Source organism: Hesperophylax consimilis, chromosome 4 (assembly GCF_061612785.1).
Source record: "Hesperophylax consimilis isolate HC1 chromosome 4, BYU_Hcon_1.0, whole genome shotgun sequence".
Taxonomy (NCBI): Eukaryota; Metazoa; Arthropoda; class Insecta; order Trichoptera; family Limnephilidae; genus Hesperophylax; species Hesperophylax consimilis.
This window is the reverse complement of record NC_142839.1, coordinates 42,491,220-42,511,289: the sequence shown is the minus strand read 5'-3', so window position 1 is coordinate 42,511,289 and position 20,070 is coordinate 42,491,220. Positions and strand designations below refer to the sequence as shown.

At 34.8% G+C, this 20,070-nt stretch overlaps 1 protein-coding gene across 1 annotated transcript in view; it reads left to right on the top strand.

Moving 5' to 3' along the window:
* The window catches only part of LOC149424745 (protein commissureless 2 homolog), a 47,343-nt gene extending 27,627 nt beyond the window's left edge, over positions 1 to 19,716 (top strand). Inside the window, exon 2 of the mRNA XM_089630972.1 lies at positions 18,441 to 19,716. Coding sequence (XP_089487098.1) covers positions 18,441 to 18,754 — 314 coding nt within the window. The 3' untranslated portion in view covers positions 18,755 to 19,716. The remainder of the gene's footprint in view (positions 1 to 18,440) is intronic.
* Positions 19,717 to 20,070: the final 354 nt, after the last annotated feature.

Below are 20,070 nucleotides of genomic sequence, written 5' to 3'. Positions count from 1 at the left end.
TGAATATGGTATTTCCTCACAATGACGTCAGCACATCAAATGTTGAGTATTTACTCTAGCGATCAAAACCAACACATAATGATAAAAGATTTTCATGTTTCCAAATAACATCAATAAATGAACTCCAAGGGCGGTGGATTTCGCGAAAATTAAGTCTAAGGATCAAATATAATTTTAATGAGATTGATGTTGTTAGGTTAGAGTAGGTATCTATCTGTGGTGATCTCAACTGTACCAACTTGTGGTGACTGGTTCCTCTTTGTTAGTACTTTAGTGTGGTTCTTCTGGTAGGGATTTAGTGGATGTTCTTTGAGTTTTATTCAAGATGGGTACTTAATAATAACATAATACATAAGTACACTATTTAAGGGAGCTTATTGGTAAAAAGATATAATACGAAAGCAGACATATATATTTACACATCGGTATAATTATGCTTTTTTGTGAAAATCGGCTTATTAATCTTTACAATAAATTGGTTTAATAACTTGAAGAGTTATTAGTGTTAGTTACTACGGTTGATAATTGTTTATTCTTTGTTTCGGGTCAGACACCAAACTATTTGTGTAAGATTTTAGTTGATATCATGTTTCCATCATAATATGATTTGTGTTTGGATAAAGGAAATAGTTATCTCGTCTCCCATGTTAAAATTAATCAAGTTCTCCCAAGAAACGTGCTGGGATGAAGGGACGAAAAGTTTTTTTTTTAAATTCTAGCCGATTCTCATTAGTATGAGATGCACGTTGGCGATGAAGTGACCATCTTATCTTATTTTACGGAACTAAAAAATATTGAATTTTTTTTTTCAACTTGCTAACGGTAGGTATTGCAATAGTTATTGGATAATTTGTATATAGTTATTGTAATAATAATTGGACAGTTTGAACACAACCGCATTTTTATGACAAATCACTTCAAGGGCACTGTACAAATATTATCATCTAGGTTCTCTCGATTAAGTGCAAAAAATAATAAATAAACTTATTATGGCTGATAACTTATAACAAAATGCAATCACAAGTCTGTCAACCAGTAATACAGAACTATATAAATGCAATACATTTGACTAATGAGCGTGATGCAGCGTAAAATGTGCCATAAACTAACCATCATGCCGTTTCACCACAGGGGTAGGCAGAGAGGACGGACCACCATACAACTCGGTCTTGGCACACACTTTGACGGCCTCAGTGGTCGATGGGTAAGGCTCTTGACTAGCAAGCCGAAGGTCGCGGGTTAAAATCCCAGCGTACGCAAGTACTTTTTAAGTAAATTAATTTGTGTTATTTCACAATTTATTAATTAAAAATAATATGTAGTATACTTGCGGCACCTTCCAGAATGGAAGATACACCATTCAGAATTAATACCTTGCTTGATATGGCTTTATCCATATTTGGTGAAAAGATCTGAATAGTCAGGTACTCTCCCACCTTTCTCTTTCTCATCTCCTTCCCCTCCCCACTACCTTCAGCCTTACAACATACCCCAATTGGGGATGCCATAGTCACACTGACTCCAGTTTGTTGGGAGCATTTGAGACTATTGTGAGGTGTTCACATAAAAAAAACACTTCTTGCCTCATTCACATTCATACATACTTTTGTATTGTTCTGACACTTGACATGGACTTTTCCTGCCATCCAATCATGTGTGATATATTATTTATATTATGTACAGAGAATGCCTATAGAAAACTAACCTAACCTCAGATATAAACTTTATGTAGTTTATACGTCTGTAAACATTGGCGTAGATGCCAATAAAATACTTGTTTTTAATAAAATAAGTGTGTAATTGAGTTCATAAATCTTGGTCACCCTATTCGGCAACACTACCCCATGCTGCTTTATCCAATGTAGGTTCGGTTATTTTGTCCGCATTAAATTTTACCCACAAGTGACCGAAAAGATCTTTCGCCCCTAAATTTCAATCTGATCTACAGGGGTTGTATTCGGAATGAAAAAAAACAACATTTTTTATGTTTCCAGAAATTATGTTGTGTTTATATCCAGAAGAGAATTTATTTGACGTTTTAATGTGCCAACCAACTGACGACCTGAGAATAATGCCGAACCTTTTTGTAAACAGGTTGAACATTTTTATTGAGAGAAAAGGTTGTAATAGTCCCGAAAAAATAGGTTATAACGACCAGAAACCTGTTGTACTCGAATATCTTATAAAAAATGTTTCGCACGACCTTAATACTTCCTACCTGTATCTGCAACTAACTAACCATCACGTCGTTTCGACGCAGGGGTAGGCAGATAGGACACACCGCCAAACAACTCGGTATTGGCACATCCCTTGCCTCATTCACATTCATACATCGTCTCATACATACTCTTCTGTTATTCTGACTCTGTACATTGTACATGGCCCGACTGAAGCATTTGGTTCACTTGATAGTGTCACGTCTTCCTTGGACTTCCCCGGCTTCTTCTACCTATTTACATTCGCGTCACATATTATGCTTACACTCCTTTCTTCGTACATTCGCTCTACATGCCTAAACCATCTAAGATTTCCTTTCTTAATCTTACTGATTGAGCTTACATCAGCATTGCATTCTTAGTGATAATCCACATTTCTCACATGATCATACATGGTCCTGGGTTTACACACATACTCAGTGATCTCATTTCTACAGCATTCAGTCAGTATCTGTGCCATTCTTAATAATAATTGCACTGTTTATTTGGTTGAATGCATATTTTTTTAAACAGTTGTTTATCAATATTTAATTTTGTTAATGAGGCAATTTTAATTCATTACCTACGTAGTATCCAAATAAAACTCTATGAGAAGCAATAATTTATTTATGGACTCACATAATACAAACGATGTGGGTACTTGAATGTGAATTATTCCAATATTTGATTACATACGTAATTAGTTCTGTTTTTTATGAGTCAATATTATGTGAGTAGAAGCTCATATTATAAATAATGAAACTTGAAATATATAATAACTATTTAAAATATATTTATATATTTCAAGTTCAGTTTGGATAATATTATATGTTCCCAGAAAGGTGTTCACGCACCATCTCTTTGTGGTGCGACTTTAAAAATTAAATAAAAATATGTAAAACAAATCACTTTTCACAAAACCGCAAATATATTTATATTTGCTTATCGCCTGCGCCTACAGGTTTCGCAATTTGGTTAAACTGTTGTTATTTTTTCAAATTATTACAAAAAATAATTAAATTAATATTTTCCAATAGGGAATTTTAATAATTAAAACATGAATGATATTTCTTCGTTTAATTTTAAAATTAACTTGTAATTGATTAGTGGCTAATCAATTACATTTATAAAAAAAATACTAACTACATTTTATCACCTTACCTTCACTGGCTCAAGTGCCCTGAAAGAATCCAGTACAAACTGTGCTGGATGGTGTTTAAATCCATCAATGAAATGGCCCCACCCTACATCTCTGAACTATGCTTCCCGGAAAACACTGGTCTGAGACAGTCAACGCTTAGATCAGCAACATCAGCAGCTGTAGGCAGACTGACAGAACCTATGCGCAAGCCAAATACTAAGTTTGGTGATCGCGCTTTCGGAGTATCTGGGCCGAAGGCTTGGAATAAACTCCCTCCGGAACTAAGATCCATAACAAGTCCAACAGAATTCAGGTCTAAACTAACCTCTTTAAGCTGTCGTACCCTTAAATTAAATATACCAATCCTAAGAGAAAGTCCAGTTATATTCAATTTTTCAATTAAGTCCTAAATCCTGTATCTAAATTTCGCCAATAAACAATTAGATAATGTTAATTAAGTGTTAATCTCAAGTGACCTACCAGGTAAGTATTGTACTGTATATTTTCTCCATAAATAGTTAAGTAATAACGTAGATCACTGTGGAAATGTATTATAAGTTTGTGCAGCGCCCTTGAGGTGTTTTTGCACAGAAACGGCGCTGTACAAGTCATCCAAGTATTATTATTATTATTATCAATCACAAATAAATATTTTAAAAGTTAGTTCTGTTTTAGTAGGTCACCTAGATGTATACCCTCGTGTATAGGTAGGTACTTACCTATTTTAATACGCCAATTAAAACATAAAAAAAAACTTTTTCCCTCCTTAAAAATAAAAGTCTCACGAAATCTGTTTAAAAATGCCTTCAGGGGTTGGATCTTTCTTTACAGTTGACAGCCGTTATTTCCAAGTGTAGAAATACAGCATCCCTTCTAAATCTTTCTAAGAGTTTAAAATAATATGAAACCTCTTTACCATACTACAACTTTTAGACGAAATCGTTAAACTTAGCCCGAAGCTAGTTGAATTATTATGTAATTCTTTCTTGTACAGGGGTTGTACTTTTTTGCTTTGAATCCTCGCGGAGGACAAAGAAACTTTAGAAAACGTCTCCGTGTAATATGAACCCTTTGTTCTCTGATTATCCCATATCCTTTTAGCCCTTATACACACGTCACAGTCTTGACATGTTCGTGCTGCATGTGACATTAGACCAACTGGCATACTGATGTTCTAAAAAATATACAGCAGGTGACAAATTAACATTCTTAAAATTTTTATCAATCAATTATATCTATGAGTAAAAAAAAAACAGAGAAAATTATTTTCTAGGGTCGGTAGAGGAAGTCTTTTGGGTTAAAATATAATACAGCTTCTTAATATATAAAAATAATCCTGCTTATGTTTGTACTAGCAAAACTCGAAAAGTAGTTAACCGATATCGCTAAAAATTTCAACGTTTGTTATTATTTGTATCAGGAGTGTTTAGAAAGTGGTTTGAATGGTAGAATAAGTCGGGGACACCCGAGAAAGACATAATAATGTATATTTATAAATAAGTATCGGCTTCTTTTGAAGTTATTAAGCCAGCCGACACCGCCTACTTAAAACGTGAGTCCTTACCGGTAGCGATTAAAAACTTCACAAATTGCCCACTAAAAGCTCGTAAGTCTCAAGTGCTAGTTGTTATTGGTAAGTAACATTTTTTTCCAGGAATTTAGGGAGTCCCTAAAATACGGGTAGACTTTTTTCGCACATCCTTTTTGTCGAGTTGTGTCATATAAATTTTGAGTAAATTATTGTAATTTATAAATCCGTGAGAATTTGTCAACACATTGCTGTTTGAGAGCACTCAGGTGAAAACCCATCATTAATGACTGGGAAAAATAATTCAATTTGAACGTTTGTATATGAACGTAAAATATCAATTCTACTGAGTGAGTTTGCAGTTTCATCGTGTAAAATATAGAAAAATGAGAAATTTTTGCTCTTGGTTTGAAAAACACTTTCATCTTTAACTATCTCCCTAGTTATCGATGTCATCATTCATATAACACTGAGAAAAGAAAGGGTTTCAAAGAGTTTTTACCTAAAAATTCCCATTTTTTTCAATTTGTGTACGTATTATTTATTATAAAAAAATTTTTTTTTTTTTAAGAAATACATACATGATATCAAAATAACTGAATCAATCAAATATTAATAATAATACACATATCAGCTAGGTATCAGATCGACAACGCCTCGTCTCATTTCACTAGCTTGTCCCGAGTTAGTGTACGTTGCAGTATGGAGTTTCATACAAAGAATCTGAATGGTTCGAGCAGAGGCGATGCTGATCTGGTGCCGGGGAGATATGTGTACGATAATCCTTATTTGCAATTTAGGGCGGCTTGCACCATAAGTTAAATTTGATTTAAATATAATTTTAAACACATTATTTGATTTAAGTCGACTTGGCGTCTTGCACCACAAAATTTAATTCGTTAAATGCGTTTAAAGAACTGTCAAAGTTAAATACCCAAAAGCGGCTGTTTAACTGAGTTAAACGTGTTTAGCCCTACTCGTAAAGCAGTACTGTCAAAAATATTTAGGTTATCTCTTCGATTTCTGATTGTGTTTAAAATCTATCTCATTTTAATTTGTATTCACAATGAACATTTGGGATATGTATTCTGACGATCATGAAGAAATTATGTTATTGAAATTATAAATAACTTAAATAAATTATAATATAGTCAGAAAAGTAACAAGAGAACAAATTTATTTGAAACACTCAGTGCCAAGAAGTTTCAAAGAATATTTCGTCTCAGTAAAGAAATGACATCAAAATGAGGTGCTCGTCACTTGGAGCTAACCAGAGCTAACACTCCTTATCGAGGAGTACTTTGCAAGGTTGTAAACTTCTAATCATACCTACAGCATTCTTATAATACTTTAAAACAATATCATATGTAAAAGAAATAAAAAAATAAAACAAAATTACTCGGATAATTGTATTTTTAATTCCAACAACAGAAGCTCTTTTTGTATTATTTCATCATTATGTCTATTTGCTTTAACTTTTTCTTCATAAAATAAATGAACACACTATTAAACCACACACACAATCACAAAATATTTTGACACTTCAAGTAAAATGAAACATCGTAGCTGTTTTATTTACGCGTAAATGGCGGTAAACACGCGGTAACTGTTTTACCGACGCGTTAAACGCGTTTAACTAAAATTGCCACCGAACTGCGTGGTGCAAGACGCAACTAAACGCATTTAAGTTAAATGTATTTAGGGTCTTATGGGACTTGGACACGGTCAAGCGGCTTGATCGCAAGCACGTAGTTTATTGTCTATGGCACTTTGTGTCAAGCATTTTGACCGTGTACCGAAGCTGGCTTGCAAGCATTGCGCAATTCTACGTGCTTGCGGCGAGGCTTGATGCGAATTTATATTTTTGTGGGAATAGACAAACGACAATAGACAAATAAATATCACGTATCATAAACCATGATATAAATTGAATAAAATTGTTATAAAATAGGTACTTAGTTATTGTTTTTGTGTTCAATTTGTAGAAATCCATCTAATTTAAAAATTCTGGAAGTATTTTAGTATTTTTTAATAATTATGACAGCGGTTTTCAAGGTCATTAATAATCAAACTGTAGAATAAATAATAAATAATAGAATAAATAAATATGGTCATCCATTCGGAGAAAATGTTTGAAATCATTTGGTGCTGTAGCCTGTAATACACTTTGCAAATGCTAATGGGTAAAGCGGTACCTTAACTTGTACCATTCTTGACACCAAATTCGTTTCTTTTTATTATTTTATTCAAACATAAAGCTAACGTAAGAGCCAAGAACGCTTTGTCTTTGACAGATTCCATTTTGCCGCGAGTCACGAAATGACAGGAAGGCATAGAAGTACATATACATAGACCACCACGAAATCACAGGAAGGCGTGGCCATGCTTGACGGAGAGGCTTGATGCGGGCTGTCAAGCCGCTAAGCATAGACAATAATAGACAACAATAGACAACAATAGACAAAAAAACTACGTGCTTGCGATCAAGCCGCTTGACCGTGTCCACGTCCCTTTACAATATATACCTATAGACACGCTATAGAAATCTGAAAGTGGCAAGCAAAAGGTACGTCAATTGGAATACTTTCGACTTTCGTAGTTTTAGTAAAAGGCTACCTTTACACTTGTAAGTTTTTTCCTGTAAGTTGCTCACGTAAGCGACTTACGACAAATTTACCAATGTAAACGACACCATAAGTCACTTACCGTAATTTATACCAAGTTACGGAAGTTTTTTTTACGTAAGTTTTTGACAGGTCTAATCGCTCACGCGGGAATTTACGGCTCTCTCACAGCTTATCAAAACAGATTGATAAGCAGTGTTGCCAACTCGAATTTTAAAGTAGAGCTAGGCGAAACCCAAAAAAGAGCCAAAAAGGAGCTAAAATTTTGAAAGTGACATAAAGCATGGGGGGGGGGGGTTGTTAGAGAATTTCAGAGAAGAAAAATTCGGGGGCGGACTTTCAAAACACAATTATTTTTGATAATATCGAAGTCTTCAGGATATTTTTATTGTTTTTTTTATATTTTTTTTTTGTTAGGCAGCGACTAGTCCTCTAAAAAATCTAAAAATCTAAGCAGTCATCCGGTTCCAGTTCCTGTACCATCGCACTGCTAGGACCGGCTTCATCAGGATTTTTTTCATATACAGCCATTGTTCCAATTTTTTTTTAACGTCTGGGGGAAGTTCATAATCCTCGCAACATTTGTTGTGTCGCCTGAGCCCCGATCGAATTGTTAAAATCGAATTAACAATGTCATTGCCAAGTCTATTTCAAGTTTTATTTTTGACTATATTTAACTGGCTAAAAACTCGTTCCACTTCTCCGTTTGACCACGGCAGAGCAAGTACCGAAACTGCGAAAGAGCTGATTTGATCGATAGGTTTACAGCGCAGTTCACTGTGAGACTTGCGCGGCGGCCTGAAGTGTCGCGGGACTCGGTCGCTCCGAAGTGTGCGTGTAAACGGCGCTATTTTTAGTAACTGTTTACTTGTGCAGGAGTTCGAGGAAACTCTTTTTTTGGGAAGTCCTCGTTATTTTGGAATATTATTGCAAATATATATTTTTTTAAATATTATTTCACGTGAATAGAGCTGAAAAATCTGAAAAACGAGCTAAGAAGCTAAATTACTTTTTTGGAGCTGACGACGTCGATTTAGAGCCAGATCTAGCTCTAAAGGAGCTGAATTGGCAACACTGTTGATAAGTTGAGACGCTTACAGTAAGTTTTGACGTCACTGTCGGGATGGTAAAACAGAAATCTGCAACACTGACAGGTCTTTCTGCCGTTGCTCATCGGGACTTGTTTATTTGTCGCCATGAACAGCTTTATGAAATAATACACTGCAATAATCTATGGAGACTAACATAACATTATTTATCATTAACACAATGTCATCTTTAAAAAATGCCTGCGTAAATGTGTGATAATGATTCTAGTATTCGACTTCACGAACTGACGGATCAGCTATCAAACTTCACAACAAATTAATATCTCCAATGAATGCATACAAAAATGCAATACAAGAATACATAGAAAACATTACCTGACGCCAAAAATCGAAGAGTCACCATTATTTTTTCTAACTAACTAACCATCACGCCGTTTCCCCGCAGGGGTAGGCTGAGAGGACGGACCGCCAAACAACTCGGTCTTGGCACACACTTCTTGCCTCATTCACATTCATACATCGTTTAATACATAGGTACTCTTCTATTATTCTGTCTCTTGACATGGCCCGACTCAAGTATCTGATTCACTTGGTCGTGCCATGTCTTCCTCGGGCGTCCCCGACTTCTGCTACCATTCACATTTGCATCGTATATTCTCCTTACACTCCTTTCTTTGCTCATTCGCTCTACATGCCCAAACCATCTAAGCGTCCCTTTCTTGATCTTACTCATTACGCTTACATCAGCCTTGTACTCTTTGCTGATCTCCGCATTTCTCACACGATCGTACATGGTGTTACACACATACGCCTCAGGAATCTCATTAATTTTTCAGCTGGTGAAATAGCATTCCGAAAACGAGTATCATTCTTTTTAATTAGCGGTCCAACCATTTCCAATATGTATTAGAAGTCAGTTTCTCTAATTTGGATAAAATTAAAGAATTTTCGTTGTTCCTCAATTATTAATTCTGCCGTTAAACGAACGAAATCCCTATCAGTACTTTTTCTTTGAAGCCAACTCCTAATCCAACGCACTCTGCGGGCCCTTACGTTTTTGTTTGACAAAATTGTGCATATTATCGCAGCGGCAATCCGTTGTGTGCGGAAATGGGTATTATATGGGGATCCATGATCTAACCGTACATAAACAAATTTAATCCCTTATCAAATATTACTAACTGACAGCTGTCAAAGTCGGCGGCAACGCGTTGTTGCATGTTGTCAGGAAGCCATCTTACGAAAAATAGAATTACTGGTGTAGCGGTCTCTGTGAGAAGTTCGTAAGTTAAACTTCCAAACAACTTCCGTGAGCATTATTTATGATAAGTTGGATGCATATGTAATCGCTCCTGTGAGTAACTTATCAAAAATTTACGAAAGTCGTAAATTTTACTTACAAGTGTAAACCCAGCCCTAAACTGTCCGCACCGCGCAAAGTCGTGTCGCTACCTCAAGTAAATGGCATAAAAAAAGTTTCAAAATGCCCTCGTGTGCTGTGAGAAAGTGTTTAATTACTTGACAAACTCTAGCAAAAGCCAAGGAATAACATTTCATTTGTAAAAACAAGCAAATTTAGAAAATAGGATAGTAATAGTTGTTTCCATCCGAAGATTTTATGCGTCATAGAGAAAATGCAAGGCCGACTAGAGTAGAGGTCTGGACGCACAAAAGTCAAATTACGAAGTCAGTTCTGTCGCCAACTAAACTTCACTGTTATATAAATAATCTAATAACTCTGTTGATGTATATGCTTGCGGTAAAATAACACACAAATCAGCAGTGAGAAACGACTATAAACAAGAATCGCTGCCATTTGCAAACTGTCGCTGCTATATTATGGCAAGGCACTGACACCTCAAAATCCGTCAGGCGTTCAAGCCCCCTACGCTAGTCGACCTTGAGGTAGTATTCAACGCAACTTTTAAATACGAAAACGCCGCCTGGTCCTATCGTTTATTCCGTTCTTACACATATATATTTTTTTAATTTGTATAATTGTTATACATAAGCAACGTTTCAGAATTTCAGAAATTTCAGAAAAAGAAAAAAAAAATCAAAATTCAGAATTTTCTGGACACAAATGAGTGCTTACTTGCCACATAAATCTATATATATATATATATATATATATATTGTAACGTCATTGGTTCTAAATATGTTCTGAACTTGAGCTAAGACAATGTCAATTGGTTATTAAATCAATAGTGCGATTTGCAAAATATATATTTATGAACATTTTCAGAATAATTTTAATTTTGTTTATATGCAATGCATAAAAAGGAGACCACACAGAACTCTCGCACTTGATAATGACAATATATGTGACATTTTCGTACTTCTCATTATGAAACCAAGCATTTTAGCTGCTTTCTTTGTGATTTTTTTTTATTTTTTTTATAGTGAATACCTTACAAGAGTCCCAACTGCTCCCGTCTGGAGCCAGTGAGACTATGGCATCCCCAGTTGGGGGATGTTGTGAGGCTGAAGGTAAGTGGGGAAGGGAAAGAGGAAGGTGGGGAAGTACCTGGCTATTCAGATCTAGTCACTAAACACGGCTAAAGCCATTTGGAGCAACGTTTCAATTCTGAATGGTGGTCTTACACCAGGGCGATACTGGTAGTATCTTCCACTCTGGAACGTGCCGCAAATATACTATATATTATTTTAATTAATTAATTGTGAAATAACACAAATTAATCAAATAAACTTTATTTGCGCACGCCGGGTTCGAACCCGCGACCTTCGGAATGGCAGTCCAATGCGTTACCACTGGACTATGCCGGCCGTCGAAATTGATTAATATGATATTTATATTTACTATCGAGAATCACACCAAGATCGCGCATTTTACAATTTGTGCTGGTAACAATTTTATTTTCGTTTAACAGATGTTGATGTAGGTACATTTTTTTGTCAACAAAGCACTTTCTTTAGGGTGAATTGCCTAATACAAAAAAAAATGTCATTTATTTTTATTATTATTTATGTGTTATTTTCATACTCATATTTCAAATGAAATAATAGACCCAATTTTTTAACTAACTAAATTTTTTTCTGTCATAAAAGCGTGTAATAAAGAAAATCAATAAAGCAAAAACAAGTTTAGAGGAAAATTTGAATACAATGATTCTTATTTTTGATGTAGCTATTTACTTATATTTCAGTTCTTCAGATTTGTCTTCACACCAAAAACCAGTTCCCTTGTACGATGTTATCATTGATAAATGTCACTAAAATTTAAAAACTGGAGCAAGGACAGTCTTGTTATTTTAGAGATAAAACACTTTAAATTATAACAACATCGGAGGCATTTTTCTATCCACTTCTGATCTACGTCTTCTAAGTTTCTTCCATCTTCTGCATTGATATCTATTTGGTTACCAAATAGATTAGGGACGGTCCTGAGCCAAACGGTCCAAGCCCTCCACACGATCCGACTTGTTGTATTGCCAACCGAATTATTATTATTCCGACGGTCCGACTGGAGAACAATAATAAGATTATTAAATACATGTAGGATTACGAAATATTTTTTAAATATTTATATTGAAGGATCAGTAGGATTTATAGGTCCAGTTAGGAGTTCTACCGAGCCGAACCCTCTGATATGAAAATATCTGGAGTCGGTGAATTATTTTCCCTTTTGATCTCTGGTGAGTTGACGTGTTGTTGATCTTGTATTGTTTTGTATTTATTATGCTTATATAATGCACTTGCATAATGTGGATTGACTAGATGATCATTTATGGAAAAGTGTGTGGAAGGGTTTAGTTTTTCCTGTGGGGAAGATTTAACACGGACATAAAGTCGGAATAAAAAATAAAATTTGGATGATTTTTGTGGCGCCGTTTATGTGAAAAATCACCTCAAATGCGCTGTATATATATTATATTAGCAAGGCAAGGTCCTGGGTTTAATTCCTAGATGCAACCGTATCTTTTCTGATTTTTCTGTTCAAATTTTCGTTTCAGAATCGCTAATTCTATTCAATGATTAAATATTACAATATGAGGTTTTACTCATAAAGTTATCCCAAAAATAAAAATAAATATTTATTTAATGAATGTAAAAAAGGAAGTGGTACCTACCTAACCGCGTTTACCAAACATTTCGAGCGCAAAGCAATGTACGATAATAATACCTACTTTACATGATTATATTATTGTACGCAGATCGTAAATTGCGTACATAAGTACGTAGATTAACTATTATTAAATCCCTTCCAAATCGAGGAAATCACATACTACGTTCGTCGCGTTTGGTGTTACTACGTGAAGGGACTTATTTCACTATGCGATCACGCGCGCTGATGCCGGTGAGTCATTTCAAATCAATTATAATTTTATGCTAGGTAAACGCTGACTTTAACAACCTCGTTGGCTTATAGGGTAAATTCGACAGGATACCTAATAACTCATATAATAGTGCCTACGTATTCAGGGCCGGCCCTACGCGGGCGCAATTGGTGCACTTCGCTCCGGGCGTCGAATTGCCAAGGCGCCAAGGTGTTGATAATACCTAACACCGAACAGCCTTAATATTAAATTATTATTATTTACTGTTATCACCTACCTATGCGTTTACTGGTTCTAACATTTTACTCGACCCAGGCGCCGTTTGGTTCAGGGCCGGCCCTGTACATATTTATCATTGTCAAGGCTACTTTTAAAAATAGCTGGCCTACTCACTATGAGTAAGTTATGTAATGCAAGTAATAAATAATAAGAATAACTAATAGTTAATAGGAGATATAAATTTTAATTAACTGAGTAAGTTATAAGTAATAAATAATAATAATAACTTATAGTTAATAGTAAATATTATTAACGGTGAGAACATTTTCCAATAAATGATTTCCTGGAGAGAAGATTAGCCAGATTTAACAAAAATGTTCAGATCGTACAGTATAATAATAATAATAATTGGATAATTTGTAGAGCGCCGTTTTTGTGAAAAATCACCTCAAGGGCGCTAAACCTGTATGTACCTATTACCTACATCTAATACTAGTAGATCATTAATTTTATTTAGAAACCCTGTAACATATGGAAGAGGTGAACATTGGTGCATAATCTAGATTTCAGGTACCTTATTAGATCCCACGAGGCTTCCCCCAAGGACTCCTGCTAGGCACTATTTTAAATTGAGCTAAATCTGTTTCCAGTTTGGAAATTTCCTTTAATCAATCGATATCGGGATTTTATTGGAAAAGTTTGCAAATAAGCATTGAAAAAGTAGGTGTAGTCTAAAACTGTTGTCTTCTGCACCGTGTAACACTCTACCGTAGCTCTGTTGTTTTGTGTGCCTCTGGGGTTGCGTTCACCGCTTTTACAGTGGTACCTGCTTATCACCACAGTAGGTAAGAGATGTTAGGTACGTAATTTGTTATTGATGGTGATATAATGGCTGGTCATGGATAAAAATATAATCTAGGCGATAATGTCGATACCGCGATTTGTACCGACACCTGATGTCACCTTATCATGAAAGGTTACCACCTACATTCAGTGTTAAGGACTATGATTTTTATTAATATTCCTTGAACCATGAACTTGTACGTGTTGAAGTCATAAACTTGACAGTGAAAAACCTGTTTTTTATAAGTATGTAGGTGCTAGTAATACTGCCAACTCATAAATTAATTACACGTGTCTACGTGCCATTTTCTACCACTAGGGGTATCACATGTAATTATTCGGTAGAAGACTGACCTTTAATGGTACTTTTCAAGTTGTGCGCTAAGGATTGCACATGTCTTGCGTAAGATCAAACTTATAGACACCGGGATTAGGTAAGTAGATTTTACGTTCTGTGCTGGACCTTGAACCCTGTACCTGAAGTGGCTTCTAAACTTTTCGAATCCATACTTTGCGCTAAGAAGTGCTTGAGCCTAGTTTGGTTATCTCGGCGGTTTAGCGGGTTTTAGTGCGACCGTGAGTACCTACTCGTGGATCCTCTTGGGGGCAATGAATGATGACATTTGACGATCGATTGTCCGTCCTTCAAGCTATATCTCATATTCATTACGTCATTTGTCATTAAATTTAGCACCTTTGGCCAATGCAACCATATCAGTAACTGTGGTTTACTTTATTTTAACTTTAATTTGCTTCCTTATTATTCAATTTATTGCTCTACATTTTAAGGTGATGCCCAGCATGCATGCGATCATATCTCGTTAAGTTACTTTATATTTTTTAGAGTGTTTATAGTAGTCGAAGAGATAGGTCATACGTGATGTAATCATTCTAGTAGGTATCTTCTGTCTCATTCGTTTTCATACAGGACGTGTGAGAAGGGATGGGACGATTGTCGATGATGGGCGTACGACATCTCTCTGGGTCTGTTATATCTTTCGCATCCATATTATGAATTCCGTTAGTATGCATTGATCTAAAATATTTGTTTTTAGACTCACTTCTGTGTAATTTATAAAAAAGGAATTAATAGCAGAAAGTTCGTGAGACGTTTTTTTATTGTAAAATTTTTTTAAGCCTGGTATTGCTTTGAAACGTTTCACCGTAGTATATTCCCGCCTAGGCACGAGTGTAATAATACTGTGAAATTCTTATCAAAACTTGAAGAAAGAAATTTAACACGGTGTTTATTGTTGTCGCTTGGTGACAATGGAACCTTGGTACAGGACAGAAGGAGAATGGCGCAATTTATACAATTAAATTTATAAAACCACTGGTAGTTACTACCCGGCTTCACCTGAGTTTCAACATGGCTTTTGTGTTTCTTTTCTTATTGAACACTTGGGAAATTTGGAACGAACAATATTAGTTAAGTGAATATTTCAAGGCTTCATAGCTCATGATGGAAACGATAATTGTTACGCAAAAAAACTGTGCTAATTTTGGAATGCAAAAGCTCTCTTTTAGAGATGTTTTAGTTTTAAGTGGGATAAACAAACAAAATATCTGCTTTACAGTTAATTTACTTTGTGGTTTTGTTTTCAAATTGATCACCGTGTGTTTTAAATAACTGCTAAACAGTAAAAATGTTGCTAATTGTTAAAAAAATGTTAACTAAAAAGAATACAAGATATTATTCTTCAGAAAACTCATCCTCAAAGGCACATTTCCGATCAATATCGTCTCTCAAATATCCTGTTTCAGATGTCAATCTCGAAATCAAGATTGGGTCCAAATGTTCCTCCTAATATCCTCTTACTAAAATTTTAGCAAAAGACATTCTTCCCACTGAGACATATCCAATTACGATAAAAATGAGACAGCTACCGTTTCTTGCAAACATTTCTAAGAGACCCTTCACTACCATAAAACAGCGCGATAGCTTTGTGATTTTCAATACACAAGTACCTACGCAAGGTTCGTTCGGGCTTACATATACAATTGATGTGTTTTCTTGAAATCGAGCTTTTGTGTTGAAAAAAATCTAAGCGTAGTGGTACAGAATCGAGCTTTTAAAAATGTTTTGTCAAATTTTAGGCTCGATGGTGAAATTGTTAGTGCTCTGTTGTGTTGTAGGTCTTATATTTCTAAGAATGATATTGCTTATTGAAGAACCCCACATTGTTAAAATCACTATGGAATTGAAACTGAGATAATATTGATTTGTCACACTCCTAATTGTCATCAAATGCAGGCCCGGATCAAGGGTTGGACAACTGAAGTGCCGGTCGCAGGCGCGTTATCTGAAGGGAGCCAAAATCATTTGTTCGAAAGAGTGACTGTTGCTTTATTAAATTATGAAACTAAAAACTCTACACGGATAAAAATGATTATTGCTAATTTATTAAGAATCTCTTAAAATTATTGGTAATCATGTTGAAACTGGATTGCAGGCCATTTCCTGAAAAACTTTTAGTAAATTCCTAACATATCAGAACACGTGTTCATGCACCTGAATTTGCCTTGATAATATATTATGACGAATTTCGAAAACACTAGGAATTTTACGAATACGTGTTCAGACATCGTGATGATATATTTGTATTTTACTAAAAGTTTATCAGGAAACCTATCGATTAATTCGTAAAGGGTCTACAATCCCGTTTTTAATCGGATAACGAATAATTTGAATAGATTCTTTAAATCGGCATTACTCATTTTTCATGCGTCACGGTGTACCGACATTATTTTAAATTTGGGTGAGTTTTTTCTTGAAGATACCGCACTGGTTTAAGTCCATTATAAGTCGGGCAGAAGTTAAGATACCTTTTTGGTTTGCATTTATGTAGATAGCATTCTTTATTCTATACTCATAATAAAATGCAACTTGTTTCCTTTGTACTTATACCTACCTTAAAAATTCTATAATGTATCACTGAACTACCGGATGTCTTCGTGGTAGGGAGTCTATTGTTACAATTACCTAAAATTTGTCAAGTGAGTCATGCAACGAGGACCTTTTATTCTACAACCATAATGAGATCAGAAGGTCTTAGTCTTTTGTAAAATTAAAGATAATAGGGTTCATAAAAAAGGATAAATGTGTTCTTGAGTTAGTGAGTCGTTTACAAAAATAATATATTAATATCTGAAAATAACAAATAACTTATGTAGGCTACCCACAGAAAATATCTTAGTATTTCGGGGAAACATTTCATTCCGAAGGTCAGCGCAGTTCTTCCAAAAAAACTGAAACTTATGTATCTACATATTATGTGCAAATCATCCAATTATTAATATTATAATTTTTATATGAAATTAAAAATATACATGGTCGCGTGCCTGTGGCAAATCTTTTAATTTTTGCAAGAGATTGCAGCTAAAAAAAGGCTACTCGTATTACCTATTTATCATATTTTCAAACAAATATTAGCTCTTTAAATTTGTGTAAAGAGACTCAATTAGACTTACAATAATCAGTCTAATCAGATAGACTGTACACACAGGAAGGTAGGTAGGTATGTATGCTTGCAACGTAAATATGTAAAATTAAAATGAACGTGTTAAACAGAGACGATATAATTGTTTTTTTGTACTTGTGTGGTTCTAAATCATATTCGCAAGATCGTGACAAGGAAGTTTACAGTTTGATTTACACCAAGTCTAACGTTTCATTTTTTTAAATATGTAGGTTAAGATGATTAAAAAATGTTTTTTATGGTTTTCTGTGGGTCATTCTTTTATTTATGTATTATGTTTCCGTACGTCTAATAGCTTACACACAGTAGATATTATCCTACTGTGACAGTAGGATAATATACTGTGGTTTTTAAAAACTTATATCGGCAGAATAGGTATTTAACTAATTCACTTAGGCGGGTAATTTTATAGGTGCAAATTTATACCACTTCATATGTAGGTACTAGAATGCTAGCACGGGTATTTGCAAAAAATCACTGCCTACTCTGAAATCGTGAATATAAACCTTATCTTTATGCCTTCAAGTTATCAATATACTTAACATAAAAGTGCCTTTGGATTTAGTCAATATACCTGCGATGGCTTAGTGAAAAAAAACATTTATGAATTTATGGCAGGTGTTGCGATAGCAAATTGTTATTATTGTTCACCTTGTTTTTACAATTAATACTAACTCAAATCAATCACAAAGGCATTGAGTTTTCAAATATAAATCTATTAACTAATAACTTTCATGTGTGTGGCTTCATATTACGTTGCTTGCCAATAATGCCAATGTCTTTGTACATTTTCCGCACATCACCAGTGAGCAATAAGATACTTGTAGCAAATCAGGATTTTGCAAGAGTTTATCCGACAGGTAATATTCAGTATGCAACGAAGAAACTATGATCGCATTGACCTGTGTGGTGTTTGTGGCATATTCTGGCAATTTGTGAAAGCGCTGCTAAACATATACTGAAATAAGTTAAAGAAAAATCCTAAGAACTATATTTCCATTGTTTTATTGTTGAATATTATCATTATTGACATAATAAACAAGTTGTTTTTCTCCTCTTTTTAGTAATACAAGCCCGCACCGTCAACGAAGCGAACATAGAGGCGGCCGACAGAGAGTCTCTCCCCAGCTACACCATAGTCTCCGGCCTGCCGAGCTACGACGAGGCACTTCAGCAGCTTAAGATAGTCCGCGAGAAGCAAGCCCGACAGAAGCAGGCGGAGGCCTCGGCAGGGGACTGGAGTCCACACACGCCGCCCACTCCGATGACTAAACTGTCAGTGACAGATCTCTTCCAACTCTATATGGCCGCTGGAGCCGTCCCAAACCAAACAGTACCACCCACCAACGCGGAAATCACTGCAGAAAACAAATCCTAACGAAGACTGTCTGACAGTAAAGTTGTGTAAAAATTATAATAGGCTACTATGGTGACCCCACACCAACCGTTTTAATTTTGTGCCACAAAATTTCGTGTGCGGGTACACTTTTAAATTTTTTATGGTAGAGGTGAAACGAACACAGTGATTTAAAAAAAGACAATTTGTGTGATATGAAAACTAAGCACTATTTTTAATATTTAATACAGTGGAGAGCTGTGAATCAATGAAAATCTAATAATGTCTCCACAAACAAGCACTTTGAATTATTAGTGTTTGTTCGGCATCGCTAGGTGAAAAAAATTACCCCGTGCCACTTAAGTGCTGTGTATTTACCTGTTAACAGGTCTGTTATAATTATAATTGTAACCAAATGGATGTTATTTTTAAACTTACATTGTGGGAAGATTTTGGACTTAATTGATTATATTTTGTATGAATCGACAGAGCACGAATGTGATAAAAAAATAATGCAACTTGATGTAAACTTGTGAAAATTATTTGTTAGAATTTCTTTAATGTTGACTGAGAAACTAACATTCCGTTCATGTTATGGTCAATTTTAACCGGATTTTTTTTGAAAATACCTGACAAATTGTTTTATACATATTACTCCCAGAAATCTTCCAAAATTCATATTTGCTACATATTATGTTAATTTCGATGAAGAATAGATGTCTGGGTCAGTGTTTAATTTTATAATAATGTGATTTTAAGATCTACCTAAGTGTAAATATCTAAAATAATGATGTAAATTAATTAAGAAGACAAAAATGCATTTTTAATGTTCAATCATTTGAGTACCTACCTTAAGTACTAAATAACAATAAAATGTGAATAGGTGGGGAGGTACGAGGTACCGTACCTTCCGACAGAATAATATAAATTATATTTGATGTAATAGTATTGTTGTATTGTTGATACCTTTATCAGTATGCGGAAGCACTTGAAATAATATAATACTGTGCTCATAGTATGTTACATACTTATCCATGTGTTTTTATTTATTACCTTTATTATTATGAAATTGTTTTTCACACAACCTTATCGCCTACGCACACAAGCAAGTATTTAATTTAAACAAGGTTGCTCGATAACGGACTAGGTCCATTTGATTAAAGCAACCCACCGATCTAAAGTATAGTACATCACTTTTTAATGTACAGTATACTTTCTAAAGTATAGTACATCACGTTTTACATTAATTGAATCAAAAAGGACCATTCGTCAATATAATTTATTTACGAAACAATTTCACCCCAATCTTTCTTTTGATTCATAAAATTTCTTAGTAATTTTCTCTGTTAATAATTGAA